Source organism: Mycteria americana, chromosome 1 (genome assembly GCF_035582795.1).
Source record: "Mycteria americana isolate JAX WOST 10 ecotype Jacksonville Zoo and Gardens chromosome 1, USCA_MyAme_1.0, whole genome shotgun sequence".
In the NCBI taxonomy this organism is placed as follows: Eukaryota; Metazoa; Chordata; class Aves; order Ciconiiformes; family Ciconiidae; genus Mycteria; species Mycteria americana.
This window is the reverse complement of record NC_134365.1, coordinates 210,260,891-210,276,222: the sequence shown is the minus strand read 5'-3', so window position 1 is coordinate 210,276,222 and position 15,332 is coordinate 210,260,891. Positions and strand designations below refer to the sequence as shown.

General features: G+C 39.0%; 1 protein-coding gene across 5 annotated transcripts; it reads right to left on the bottom strand.

Moving 5' to 3' along the window:
- Positions 1–1,411: 1,411 nt before the first annotated feature.
- FAM76B (family with sequence similarity 76 member B) lies at positions 1,412–14,848 on the bottom strand. 5 transcript variants are annotated; one of them, XM_075491072.1, is made up of 10 exons: positions 14,552–14,846; positions 14,160–14,224; positions 13,771–13,825; positions 12,118–12,273; positions 10,980–11,176; positions 8,944–8,991; positions 8,663–8,743; positions 7,857–7,989; positions 4,640–4,741; positions 1,412–3,977 (listed from the first exon to the last, which is right to left on the bottom strand). In XM_075491072.1, exons 1-10 carry the CDS (start codon positions 14,654–14,656, stop codon positions 3,888–3,890), a joined length of 1,032 nt encoding a protein of 343 aa, XP_075347187.1. In that variant the 5' UTR covers positions 14,657–14,846; the 3' UTR covers positions 1,412–3,887. The 5 variants fall into 5 exon arrangements, with proteins under 5 accessions (XP_075347187.1, XP_075347186.1, XP_075347188.1 ...); XM_075491071.1 differs by having other exon boundaries at positions 7,857–7,992; positions 14,552–14,845; XM_075491073.1 differs by lacking the exon at positions 8,944–8,991 and having other exon boundaries at positions 7,857–7,992; positions 14,552–14,848.
- Between the last annotated feature and the right edge of the window lie 484 nt (positions 14,849–15,332).

Genomic DNA, 15,332 nt, shown 5'->3' with positions numbered 1-15,332 from the left:
CCCCTTGCGTGATTCCCCCTACTTCTTCTGTGGGATTCAACAGAAGTCATTTTATATCAATACTCTTCCATGAGGAAAGCTAAAGGAATTGCACATAATATATGAGAAAACATATCTTCTATTGCAGTATTTTCAACTGAACCAGTTTTAGTAATTCACTTGAAGGAACAAAAATGACATGAACAGCTTTTACTCCATTTTAAAAAGTTAGTTAAAGATTATAGTTTGCAGTCATAAAATTCAGTGTTTTCAAAAAAAATCAGGGTGGATTCAGAACTTCTGAAGCTACTGAAGACCATTAAGAACTGCCTAAGTGCCTATACACAGGTTATATCAGTTTAAATAATCTTTAAGGAAATTAGCTTCAAATGATGCCAATCTCTTTTAGGAAGTCAATCTGTTACATGGCCAGTTATACAATTTTTGCATGTGTCACATGGAAGCCATATCTAAGCTAGGTACCACACATGATTTTGACTTGCTCTCAGCTTTAAAAATAAATGGCTTCAACAAAGCCATTGCAAATTTGCATTAAAATGAGGCTAAGAACAATTTGGTATTAGAATAGCATATTATTCATTACTATACCTAATATAAAATATACACTGTTTTAAGAGTGGGGCTCTGAAACTCAAAGATTCCCTGCTTCTAGATAATTGCCTTGACCAGAAATCTACAGAATCTGACTCTCTTGTTTGTTTGGGGTTGATTTTTTTGGTTGGGGTTTTTTTTTTTTTTTTCATTCTGAACTTTAATTCTTAAATGAGAAGTATTCTGCTAGATTGTGGAAAGATGAAGATTGATTGCTGAGAAAAATATAAATGAGATCTACAAATTGCAGCCCAGGTGCTCTAAACACTAGGAGCCACCGTGACCAACAGCTGGCAGCACATTGGCGTGGGCGCCTAACTCCTCCTGACACAAGAAAGGGAACGGACAGAGAAATTAGCAGTCACTTCGAATCTCAGAATCTCCCAACTCGTACACAATGTATGTAAAGGATGAACAACCTTATGGTTAACAGACTAAGACTGAAATTCAGGTACTTTTAAACACCAGTGCTGATGCTAATCAGAATATAAAAAGCCCGTTGAAGGCTTTATTAAATGTCACTGGTTCAGTTAAATTTCAAGGTTTTTTTTCTTCTTCTCCACAAGAAAGTATTTCTATGTATTATAATCCTGTTGTAGAAAACCAAAATATTTTCTTGAGAGAAATTAATTTGAAGGTCTAATTTGTTACAATTTGTAGACAGCTCAAGGTGTTTAATCTCCCCAGAAATCTTAATACTAAATACAAATATTAACTTCTGCCTTTTTTTGGCCACAGACTTTTAGCGAGTGACATAGTGTGAAGGATTAACATCAAATATGAATTTCTGAATAATTTTAAAAGGACAGACTAATGTTTTGACAAGATTTTATTGTGAAACATTGGATTTAGAAAAGGTACAAAATGTCAACGGTCAGATGTGTGCCAGTACAGTATTTCAATAGTCTATACATGTGGACAGCTGAATAGCTTCACTGCAGAACGCGTATTTAGACATACTATCTAAAAGGGGGCCGCAATATTCACAGGCTTAAAATACATAAATAACTTGAGCCAAAATGGCCATTACTGGTCAATGCTAATCAACATCTGGAAACAGGCTAAAAAGCACAATACAGTACAACAATCTCCTCGCAGATCCACGTTTAAAGAACATCAGTTTATTATGTCAATAATCTACAGCTCCAGGACACTATTTTCAGGACTGGGATTCAGTTGGCTAGTTTACAACTTTAAAAAATTCATGTTAAAAATGAGATTATGGAAGAAAACCTGCAGGTATTTAATTAGAACTAAACACTGTGAAGCCCCTAAAAATTTTTTGGACTAGGATTTATAAAGTCAATTATTTCTAGTATAGAACTTCAGTTTGTTCCTTTAAAATGTCCTTACTGCAGCTTGAACAGATATCATTAAGTGATCTTAGTTGAAACGTTTCAATTTGCTATGCATTTCTGTGTTTTAAAACCAATTTCACCAAACATGGGTCGCCATTCAACTGGAAAAAAAATTATCAAAATACTAACTCTGAATTAATGAAAGGCATAAATTTGTATATTAAAAAAACCAACAACATCCCCAAAGGATAGCAGCATTCTCTACCCTAGTTTAGCAAGTTTAAAGAACAGCATTTATAAACATACAAAGTTGATTTTAGGGTATAAAAATACACATACCATACGAAACAAGATAGCTTGTTTTTTTCAAATTATTCAGTAGTCTGTCACTGCTGGAACTTGTTTGAACTACTGACAAGGTGTTCATAGTTCAGCGCATGGGTGGACAGCCAAGGAATTTTAGATTTTAGTTCTTTAATTAAAAGGTGTGTAGCTTATTCTACACAATTAAGCTTACTGAAATATAAGCAGTTACCCTGTTACCAATCAGCACCCAGAGCTGAACTAAACCTTTACTTACAGAAGTCTATTTCACTTTATGCTGACTCGTAACTCACCTTCCTGAACAGAGACCTTGGGGTATACTAAATTATGTTTAATAGAAATTTCTGAATATGACTAATGTCCATTAGGAGCAGAACTAAACTTAAACTGATGTAATTTACAATCAAAATCTACCCAAAACATTAAAACAACCCACCCTTTGACACCACATCCACTCCCTTAATTAATTTCAAGATCATTAGTTTTGGCTACTCTTTTCTCATTGTGTGTCTTTACTGGGGGATGAGAATCTTGCAATTCATTAAGAAGAATCACCGTAAGTTACAACTAAGTACATTAAATCAGACAATGGGGAATAAATTTTTTTTAAAACTTTGAGTGCATATCACTAATTAAGGATGTAACATTGGGAGTACAATGTCTGCTATGGAATTAAAATTAGCGCTGTGCCAAATGGGAAAAAACATATAAACAAACCACTAAACTCCAGTGTCGCAAAAAACATTTCGTTTTTTGTTCAGGAAGTGTTTGGTATGAGCAGCACTAACAAAATTCTACACCTCACAGACACAAGCTACAAAGGTTATCTAAAGCCAATACTCACTGTCCATCAATTAGCTAGGTCTTAATGCTGTTTCAAGCACTGCACTAGCCACTTTGATCTTTGTTTCAGATTCCTCTGTACACACATTTATATTTACATAAAACATTTATTAAACATGATTTTAAAACATAAAAACCTTATGTACAAAATACCAACATTCCTATAAATAAACAGTTGGAGAAAGGCACTTGCAAGAAAAATCTACAGTAAATCTTACAAAAACCACACTGCCTCTGTTACTGTACAATAGATAATCTTTCGGTAAATCCCTATCACAAGAATGTAAAACACTAATTACTTGTTATAGCTAAGAATATAACCATTACAGTTGTATTTACACATACATATATGCCTTTTTTCAGTTTCACTTGAGAGCACCATGATTTCCATTCTAAATTTATATTTTGATACAAAGTAAAAGAACAGTTGCCAGAAATCAGTGTTCAGTGTCACTGCAGATTCATAAACTTTTGGCTGACATCAGTGTAGTTTAAAAGACCCAGTTGCTGCTTTGTAAAAAGTACACCTAGTTTGTTATTGCATGTTGTCCTTTTAGAGAGAGCACTGCTATGTTCTCTATGCAATTGTTTAATACTATTGCTGGCAAAAAGTTTCCAATATCAAAAAAATAAAAACATTCTTCAAGCCAGTTGAAGTATTTCATCTGAACAGTAACTAAAAAAAGCTGCATATTAATTATAAAAACGTGTAGGAAACATGCCAACTAATCTGGTGTGCAAAAATATTTTTTCCACTACACAGGATTTTAAGGGCTTCACAGAATTACTCAAATTTACATTGAGTAGCAAACCCTATGAATAACCAGTTCCTCAAGGAGATGTTAGTATACTCCCACTTTTATCAAACTTTTTACCCTTTGACAATGCTGCAACCTGTTTGAGCAGTTCTCTGTTTTTGGCCTGCAATACAGATAAAAAAAAAAAAAAGTTTTATGAATTCCTGAAATGTCTCAGTAGTGTCATGCAGCAATTTCCCATTGCATTTATAAAACAAATTCTCAAAATGTACATGCTGAGAATATTCACAGACAATAACAATCACTTTTCAAAGACTTGTATATGCTTTTTGATATGTACATTCCATCTTTAACAGAAAAGGTAACCACATTTCCTGTATTGCAAAATTTAGTATCTGAGGTATTGCACTGAGTATCTGTTCAGTCTGTGACTTAAGGCAACTAATTCAGGCTTTCTTCCTGATGAAGTACGCTTTAACAAGAGACATTTAACTGTCAATTGTGTTAACATTGAGCCCTTAAATCAGATCAATCGCACAGTGGCAACTGATTCAATATCAGAGAAGAGACACCAAAAATAACATAACCTTTGAGGAGGCATGTGAGGTAAGCCTCTATCTCTTAAAGTTAGAAAGCAATTCTTACAGTGAGTCTAATTAATACGGAGATTGTCTGTTGACTGCATAGCTGCTGTACAACGCATCTGAAGTCAAACGTGGTAACGACCACTCAAGAACTTGGTACTATTTCATTGCTGTGAGTGAACAGCCTGAATATGTAATTCCATCTGAAGAACTTCTCAAATATTGATAAGCAATTACTCACCTGCAACTGTTCCACAGTTTCCTTGTGAGCTTTCTCCATACTGTTCATCTTTGTCCTCAAGTTAGACTCCTGGTACTGGAAGTCTGCCTTCAGTTCTGTCAACTGAAAACACAAATTCTATGAAGATTCTTTGGACTGCTACAGTATACATCTTCTAATCAATCTATGAAGCCTTTATGGAAGCCTCAGGCATCTCAGGAAACACTGTATTTATTTGCTATTGTAGTATTGACACCTCAGCACTCGAGAAGTAGCTTGAAAAGTAAGTATGTCTATTTTATATGAAGAAAACAGCTGTACTTATATAACCATATTGTTTGCTCAGGATTTGGTATAAAGAAGGTTAATCCTCAACAAAAAAAAAAAAATCAAATACAAGACTAATGATTTATAATCTTAGCTGTTCTTTCAGCTGTGAGATACTTATCACAATCTTCAGTTAATGTCTCTTCAGTTATATGGTATGGTAACACATGAAAAATCTTCTATACAGAGACAACAGAAAGGATTCCTTTGTGTCCTTTTATGCTACAATTTGTCCTAAACAGAAGCATACATTCGAGTTTCACTGGTTCTCAATCCACAATAATAGTGAATTAAACTGTTATTAGAAATGTGTAATTAAAATGACTTAACTTATGATTTAATTCTGAGCGTATGATGTAGCATTGCCACCACTGGGTCTCTCCTGAGACAGGCAGAGATCCAGATGACATACATTAAGGCAGGTGTTTCTAAATTGTAATATATGCTTCTATCCAAGCAGCTGAATGCTTCTTCTGGAAGCATGTGCAGCTGGGTGAACTACTAACAGCTTATTGTATGTGGACCCAGAAGTTTTAGGAACCAGTTCTTTAAAAAGTTTAGTTCCTCAAAGCATCCCAGATTCAGCTGGCTATTTTGAACCTCTCTGGTCAATTTGGATTTATCAGGAAATGAAGCCTCTTTGCTAGCAAAGAAGCATGCTATAACAAACCAGAGCATACCTTCCTAAAATGACTACCAAGACTGTTACTACGAACCTTAGAATGTGTCAAATTACAGGTAGTGAAACAAGGTATTCAAAAGAACTGTCAATCAAATGGTCCTAAAGAAAGGGCAGGTATCTTGATACAAGGATATATACCTCACTGTACACAGACTGCTGCTCAAGGTATGTACTTACGGCTGTTGTAAATTCCAGGGGATCCAGTACAAAACCACATACCACAAACTAAACATCAAAAAAACTAGTGGCAGTATTGTACCATAGTAAAGCATGCAACTAGATGAGCAAACACACTACACCTGTGAACATTCAGCAAATTGTGGTCCCTTCCTAATGATCACATCTCAGGGCCCCACGATAATGTCTTGGTCTCTCAACTAACATTTTGTCCAGAAAGTGAAACAATGCTAGTACTGCAAACAATAAGCACTGGTAATGACATGGCTGAGATAGACTCATAACAAAAAATGATGAATGGGGATTGTCGGTAAAGCTGGTGTACTCAGTTGGTTTTGCTGCCATACGTTATACATTTCAGCGGTTTTTCTTTTGGAGCTCTCTGAACTGTTCAAATGCTTTCCCTACACAAATCTTGGGACAAGATCTTAACAGGAACCTCCCACAGGTCTAGCTCAGGCTTTTATCCAGTACATGGCTTTACATTTACTACCTCAGTCAAAAAAAATCTGCAGTGCATTCATTTGTTGTAAATTTTTCAGCTATGCAAACATTGTACGATGTGTTCAGCTTTTCTCCCTCCCGCAGCAGCTGAAGAAAGTAAGTGACACTCTGGAATTGAGTAATTTATGCCTGAAGGAGTCTTTAAGTTCAAAGAGCTCTGAGGCAAATAAATAGTTTTAGCAGTGGGGATATTAAAATTAGATGCTCTCCCTATGGAAACAGGACAAAACTAGTTACTGCAGTGGTTATGCAGAAATAGGTGACATTTCCTTACCCAACCCTTTTGTTAGCTTTGCCCAGTAGATCAAATATAAAAAGAGATAAGTGAATTTCCTACTGACTCATGATCTTCTACTGGCTTTATAAGAGAGAGATCAGGGCCTTAATGTCTGTCCTTTGAAGAAAATACCTAAGGAGAATCCACGACAGACTGTTGAGCTCTTTCACATTAACCACTTAAAGGCTTGAAATAGCAAGTACTTCCAACACTAAGTATATTATAACAGTGATATACATGAAAAAAAGCTTCAATATCCTTTACACAACAAATTTAAGTGTAGAAACGAAGATACTGAACTATGGCTTAAAAGTGGAAGCATTTTCCTTTCAGGATCAATGAGCCTTTCTTAACTATCAATGTTTTGATAGGCTGCCATGCATCTATAATCAAAATTTTACTTCAAAATATAGTAAATTTATTTTTAATACAATTCCATAATCCTACCCAATCAACACACATTCTAGAGCCAACATTACAGACAGTGTCTTAAAAGCATCTAGTTAATCAGATGGCAGAAAAATAAGCTCTAATAAAGGCAGAGCAAAGTACATATTTGTAGTTATTTCTCTCTTCTTGTTAGTCACTAGGTTGTTTGAAGAGTGAATCTTTTGTATGAGTTTCACTGCAGCCATTCAGGCCTGACTATTTCGCTTAACTTTTGTTGACTGCCAGGCATCTAATCTAAGCTTTTCTTCTAGTCTCTGACCATCCACAAAGACTTGATTACCTACACTACACATACGCTATCAATCTTTTAAAATCAAAACACTTAATTTTCATACACTGTACATGTAAATTTGGACACCAACTCATTAATTACGGCTATAGTTGCTTTAATTTAAAACTACACAAAAACCGTGCTAAACTCAGAATGGTTACTACTGTTAATCCTCCTCTTATCTTGTGTGCTCGTCAGCCTATGTAGGAACCTGGGATCTTTGCTGTGACTTTAGAATACATAAAACATACAAACAACTGTCTGGCATTTTATCCATCACCTGTGGCACACAGCCTGAGTAACAGTGAACCAGATGGCTAGCTTCTAGATGGCTGAACTGAGGTAAGATGAATCCTCTTTGACTTAGAGCCAAAATATATCCATGATACAAAAGTCCCAAACTTGTCCTTTAAACGGTAAGATCCGATTAGTTGCTATATAAAAAAATTGTATCTGATTTTTGTTTTATCTCACCATTTTGACATTGTTAGGAGCAGACAAAATACAAAACAAAATTATAAAGTTCTTATTAGGCAGGTGCAACTTTTACCTTTTTGTCTTTTTCTAAAATAGTCTGATCTCTTTGCTGCAGAAGACGTTTAAGTGACATTACTTCTTCTTTCAGCTGACTTATGAGGACAAAGTTGTCAGTTCCTCCACTGTCTGCTGACTGATTTATAGAGCTACTAAAAATAAAAAACAATAGTTACTTACAACATCAATAGAAAAAAACAGTAGGTTTTTTTAAATTTCAAATTGGATAATTAATAATTCCACAAACATCCTTAAGGACTAATGCAAAAAAAGTATGTACCTGACAGAAATGGATGCAACTGGCAAATTACCTTACTAATGGCACACATTACATACACCTGCAGAAATATAATTAAGTATTAGCTTTGAGGGGGACAAATACCTTTTGACTGAAGCAGCCACTTTTACTTTTATTCCAACTGTTTGGCCAGAGACAGAATAAAGATTCAGTCTCACACATTAAGGTCCAAAAGACTTCTCTAAACACCAGGTCAGCTTAAAGCAGCAGGGTCAACCCTGCATCTAATTGACAAAACACCGATGTCAGGGAATATTGTTTCATTGATAACTGTTGCCTTGTACATAAGCTTTATTTAATTTTGTCCAAAACAGTTTAAAAGTAGGAAAACAGTGCCAGTTTTCTGCTGATAAAGGCATTTAGTTGACTGACAGCACTCAGATGCCACCCAATAATCTGTCTGGCTGGACAATAGTTTCACCTCCCTCATTCTTTAGACCAAAAAAAAAAAAAAAAGGCAACTGGCCACAAATCAGTGCTCTATTTGGTTGAAATGGCTCAGCTTTACAGAAATATAACTTTACCTATCTCCATTTGATGGCTTGGATTCCAGTTTGGGTTTTTTCTTTGGAGTTTCATTCTGAATAGCTGCAGAGGATTTATGGCTGAAATCAAACAAAATGTAAACCTAAAGCCTCATACTATATAACTCTCTAATATCACCATTTGGTACACGTAAAATAACTAACTCATGCTCCTAGCTGGAATGCTAGAGACTAGCCAGAAATGCAAGAAAAAAAAAAGTCCTTTAAATGAAAACTGCAAGATAAATTAAAAGGAAATTAATAAATAATATCATATTTACCTCTGTTTCCATAGTCCCTGATCTTGTTCTGGACTCAGACTGCTGATTCTGAAATACGTGAAATGTACTTGGTAACTGACCAAACATGCCATTATTTCTAAGTTTATGTGAATGGTATCTGTACATGAGAAAAATCCACACACCCCCTTTTTTTAATAAAGAAAGTAAACAATTATGAATTTTCAGCTGGACAGTCATATTATCTGTCAGATTCGTGACCACTCTTTACTATGTCAGGATGCTATAAAAATATTTATTGGCTAAATGTTTACACTATTGTAAGACACAAGGGGTAGACTTCAAGACTGATGGCTAAACCTTTTTGCTGGTACCTCCAAATTTTTGTGAACTTTTTATTGCTAAACTTGTACTCAGCAAGCTGGTCTAAAGCAGCATTCCTGGGATTGCCATACTGCCATATGGACATTGTTTGAAGTGGTGCTTATGTGGTGGCATAAGAGCAAAGTTAAGTTTTGGATCCCTGAAAATAACTGCTTCTCAGGTCTAAACACTTGTTTTCAATAATTTCAAAAGCAACTAATAAACACCATTGATATAGGAATGGTAGAATGTAGAAGATTGCACTGAATGAAATAGTTCACTGAATCTGTATTTCTACCACATTGTCTCTACTGTCTCATCTTAACAATAACTGAAGTGGACAGGGAAAAAGAGTCATATTTATTGGACCAGAAGCAATGGACCCATGGCAGCCTATAGAAAAAAAGGTGCCAAACCAGGAACATTGTGATCTGTATAGAGGTGTGCTTACTTTTATAAGTCTTGAGTATATTAGAAGCTCTATTCTGTAGTAAAGAGGTAACTTTATTTCATTAAATCCTTACTATATCTCTGCCACATGAATTAAATTAGATTTAGCTTCTTGTAACTTGATTTTCAGCAGAGATTTCAGAGAACAGGAACAGTACAATGACTCTCTGCACGACAAGAATAATTTTCTTCTTCAAATTCCTAAAAAAACCCAAATCATCTTTCACTTAAAAGTGAAAGTATGTATGGAGTATTCTCCTCATTCCCAATATCATTCCAGCTTATTTTGCTTCTATCTTTAAGTCACACTTAGTGAAGCAAGTTTCAGTCAAAATGGAAAATTATAAGCACTGGAAAAGTGAAGCTTAGAATGAAAGTGTTTGTGTGTCTGGGGTCAAGGTCATTACCTTTACAGCACTATCCAACACAAAAATAAAAATAATGTAAGTAGTTCTAAAGTGCCATAAGCCTACCGACGAAAATAAGAATTATGACTACTATTATACTACCGTAAAAAACAAATCAGTCCTGTGATTTATAACTAGATAAACTAGTACATACATTAAAGTTGGTATGCTGCTTACCCCATAGCCAGACATGGCATACTGAGAGAAGCTGCAGAAGATAGGACAAAACTGCTGGTAACTAAACTGACAATGTTATTTTCCTATGTCTGATAGCCACTCACAAACTGCCTATTCCAGCAGGATTTGAGTATAAAAACTAGCAGAGGGATACAAACTGGTCCTAGACTGAGAGTGATCCCACATTGTTGCTTCTGCTTCTCCATTTAACTGCAAGTACATGCACACAGGCAAGTCAGGATGAAGTAAGTTATGGTGAGGATTCTGAGCAAAGTAGCTGTTCTGTGCTCACTGCTAATACACACCTTTTAACCCATGGTAAATGCATGTAAAATAGCAGTTATCACACAGCAGTTACTGCTCAGAAAGCCAAATTCAAGTTTATCCCTAAGTAACTTGCTCTGTAGCCATTCTGTGGGTTTCTCTTCTAGACCTGCTACCAATTTTAACATCAACTAGTCTGATGATCACCAAGAATTTCTGCTTTTTGCTGACCTCCCTTCATCCCAACTGTAAGAGTACAAGGATTTTGACAGACCATGGGAGAACAACATTCTGCTACTGCTTTTGATGCCGTATTTTAAACAGCATTTCTTATTTCCTTTGATTTGATCTCAGTACCAACAGAACACAGAAGAGGAAGAGGTACCAACAGCTACTTTAAATTTTTGACATACTTACTTATGATGACTGCTGCTGTGACGATGATGATGGTGGTGATGGTGATGGTGTTTTGAATGATGCTGGTCTTTCTCAGTAAGAGATGAAGATGAGGAGTTAGAATGTGAAGATCCTAGGCTCTTCCTCTGTTCTTTTGTCTTCTGTAGCACTCTCTTGTAGGACAGTGTGCAGAGCCAACACAACAACTTTCCATCAACCTTTTGGGAAATAATTCATAGCAGGGTTTTTTTTCCAAGTATACTTGCACTAGAAAGATGCACTTCAATATTTGCAAGCAAAATTTGTTTCACTTCATCCGTTATCTTTGGGAAAAATCCAGACATCTCTTTGGTATCAAACAGCACTACCATATCTCCAACATATGCACATTATCTTTTAGTAAAGTGAATATTACTCCATTTCTTTTTGTCATTTAAAGTTACACTAGGAAGCGGTTTTAGCAAATGTTGGACTCGCTCTATATCACAGAAGTGACAGTAACTTTTCAAAGGGACAAATCATTTTTAGTTTAGACACCATGTACCCTCTCTCAACCCATCGTATTCCAGGCAGAATCAAAATGTCCAGCCAACGTGTTACTTGTACCAAGTAAATTATTCTGTAAAAACAGCATTATTCTTGGGTTCACGCAAGAGGCTTTTGAGGTCATTTCCTCAGCACCTTCTGGAATGAGAAAGTGGCACTCACCAAAGCTATTTAAGGAAACACAACACAAAGGGCTGCTCAGAGCAGTCTGCCTCTCTGGTGCTGTACTTTAAGGCAAGGCAGGCAAATCAGAAGAGGTGAAGTGACAGATTCAAGTTACGGACATACATAAGATCCAACGGATGGGAAAATAAAAGTAAAAAAAATAAAAGCACCGGGAACTGTTCAGCTGCTTAATCTCTGCTCCCCAGCTACGACTGTCAGCTTACGCTTAAGCTTATTTTTAAAAAGAGTGATTTAATTTAAAGTAAGTTAGCTCAGTAGCTAACATAACAATTGAAAGTTGCAAAATTTAATTCAATTATTGTAAAGCATAGGGCAGCACCTTTATCTAAAGTTAGTGAACTTAAGATACATTCATGTTAATCTTTCTCCTATGAAGGAGGAACACTGTTGTCAGCCTAAGCCATTACAGCTGTAGAACAAAGCCTACCTTCCTTCTTCCCTCCTCTTTTCGATCAAAAGCACACTGCTGTTTGCACTGTTCACATGTCTGAGGTGGGCCGTACTTCTTCTCCGAGTTGGTGCAACGCTGACATTTTGTGCCAATAAATGCTGCAATAATGTTACAATACTGACAAGGCTTGGGCTGAAAAACAGGTAAGTTGAACTGAAGTTAATACATTTACAGCTTCTGTAATGAACACAGGTATTTCAAATCACACAATGATGCTTCTAAACTACTAGGGCTTCATATAACTTATCTTAAAGAACCTTTTCCCTACAATTTCTATCTTCAATACTACACTTTTCCCCTAAAATGATGCTCCTTCAATGGTCAAAAACAGTCTGGACTTTCCATGAAAACCCAGGTACATATTCAATGAAAGAAACACATACAATGTAACACAAATGTAGAGGTGTCTGAAACACACCTCTACCCCTGCCTCTTTTTTTTATTTTTTTTAAATACGATGACATTTTCTCTCTGTTTTACTACATTATTAAATAAATTACTTAAAAAACTTTAGAAGAAGAGTAATCAAGTAATATTTTAGACTGGAAGTTTCTGAAAACATCCCTCTCCCCTGCACTACTCAGGGATGTGACAACCCTACAGCTCCAAGATTAGTATCCTGATCTCTGCAATTCTGCAGGAAACTTAAAAAACAAACAAAAACTTCAGATACCATCAGGTCAGGTTATCAACTTTTATATCATACACTCAACTAGAACAATATGCTGCTGGAAAATAAAATTGCTGTCAGTTTTCATAGGTTAGAAATGGCTGATTCTCTTCAATGCAGTTCCTTTTTTTGATGAACTACTGATAAAAAACATTGTGGGATCTGTCTTGCGCTTCGTTTTGCTACATTGTAAGCTTTTGAAAGAATGTTCAGTTTACATTTACATTCACAAAATGCTTGACTACATACCAACAGCTGTTATGTTTCTCAAATAAGCTGAATTTCTTCTAATATGGTTTATGTCAAGTATATAGAAGTTACGCACTTTTGTTTCACAACAAGATTATCTTGATACCTTGCATAAACTAGTATCTGCACTCAGATACTGTGTCTGTATTCATACATTAAAAAATTAATTTTTCTAACAGAACTGAAGATGAAATTCAAGATGAGAAAATGCAAAGTAACATGCATACAGCTAATACTCATAACATCTTTTCTACTTAATAGCTTAACATGATTAACATGCGTTTAAAAATTTTAAGACTTGCATTATATAAAGTATGGAGAATTATTAGATTTTCACATTTACCACTCATTAAAAACACAGACAGATAACGGTCTTTCTGCTGTCAAGTGTGTGTTTATGAGACCATGCAAAGAATGGTCTGCGTTACATGCATGAAGTGAAATAACATTGTTTTTACTATGAATAGCTATACTGCGGTTATTCATAACTGTTAAGCTACTTATAATCACAATAGATTTCCATTTGAAAAAAGAAACTGTAAGCCACAAAGGAAATCAAGAGCTGCCAGTAATTTTCATCACCTTTCCGAAAGCTAATCTTTTTTTTTTTCCTCCAAAAGAAAATAAGAAGTTCCATTGCAAGAGAACTTTTTTAAATTTAAAACGTGAACGAACTTAACTTCAATATTCAGAACTAAGAGCCTACTCACCGTTCCAAACTGCTTCACGTTTTGGGCACATTTCTTGCATATTGTATTAGTTTTGCTAAAGATAAAATTGCATAATGTTGAATTCAGCGACAAACACACACCTTGAAATTCTTTCCTATGCAATTACTGGAAAACACACATGCAAACACACGCTGTGGTAAGCAGTTAACGGTAAGCGAACGAATCTCACGCCGTGCGGCGTTGATGCGACACACTCGCGCTGCTAGAGCGGGCAGGCAGGTGACTTCACTGCGGCTCTGCCCTCCGCCGCGTCTCCAGCGGTGCGAACTCCTGCCGTTACAAGCGGCTCTGCCGCGGAACAGCTGCTCCGCCCGCAGCCCCACCGACCGCCTGCGGCGGGACCTCGGCAGGTCACGAACCCCCCGTACCTCTCCTGCTGAAACTCCGACCGGCAGTAAGTGCATTTCACGATGGGGTGGGCGATCCGACACTCCTGAGGAGAGGAGAGAAGAGGAGAGGAGAGAAGAGGAGAGGAGAGCGACGTTACCCCGCCGTGCCAGCGCCACGAAACCCTCACACCGACCTCACCCGGCGCTCCGCGGCCGGTCCCGCCGGGCGCTGCCTGAGGGGCGTCCCGCCGGGCTGGCGGCTGCCTCCCCGCGCCAGGGCCGACGCCACCGCCACCTTCCTCCTCCTCCTCCTCCCCGAGAAGCCAGGGCTGCGGGGCCCCGGCCCCGCCGAGGGGGGCCCGACCCGGCGAGCGCTGCCCCGCGCCTCAGCCCCCCGCGCCGCGCCCCGCCGCGCCTCGGCGCCGCCGCACCTTGCAGAGCTGCTGGCCCTGGGAGAGCTCCTCGAAGGGGTAGCGCTGGTTGCACTTGGTGCAGGCATAAAGAGCCGGGGCGGCCGCCGCGGCCGCCGCCGCCATCCGCGCCGCGGCCGGCGGGGCGGACACGGGCGGGCCGAGGGAGGGGAAGAGGGAGGTGCCGGGGCGAGGGCCGGAGCGGCCGCCTGGGCCGCCGCCGAGGAGCCGCCCCCCCTCCCGCCGCCGCCGCGCCTGGGGAGCGCGCCCCGCCGCCGCCCTAGGCCCCGCGCAGAGCCCGCGCCGCCGCGCCGCCTCCCCCTTGTGTCGGTGTCGGCATCGGCGTCACCCCGCGCCCCCCGCCCTTCCCTCCGCCCCGGGCTCGGGCTCCGGCGGCAGCCAATCACCGCCTCGCGCCAAACCTGCCTTCAAAACTCGCCGCCCAATCGCCGCCCCCGCAGCCCCCGCCGCCGCCAATCCCGCCGCGGGCGCCCTGTCCTGCGCTGGGCGCTGATTGGGTGGCCTCGCTGCCGCGGCGCTCATTGGGCCGCCCCGGGCGACTTCTGCTTCTCGATTGGCTGGAGTGCGGGGGCTCACTTTGACAAAGACCATCCTCTTCCGCCGCCTGCTCTCCGCGCGTGCGCGGCAGGTGCCGTGTGCCGCACGCGAATCCCGCGGCCGCTCGCTCCTCCCTCACGCCTCCTCCCCGCTCCGGCGATTGGCCGCAGGAGGCCGCGCCGCCTCTGTTGACTTTTCCCCTTCGATTGGCTGAGAAGCGCCCTTCTTCTTATTTTATTGGGCG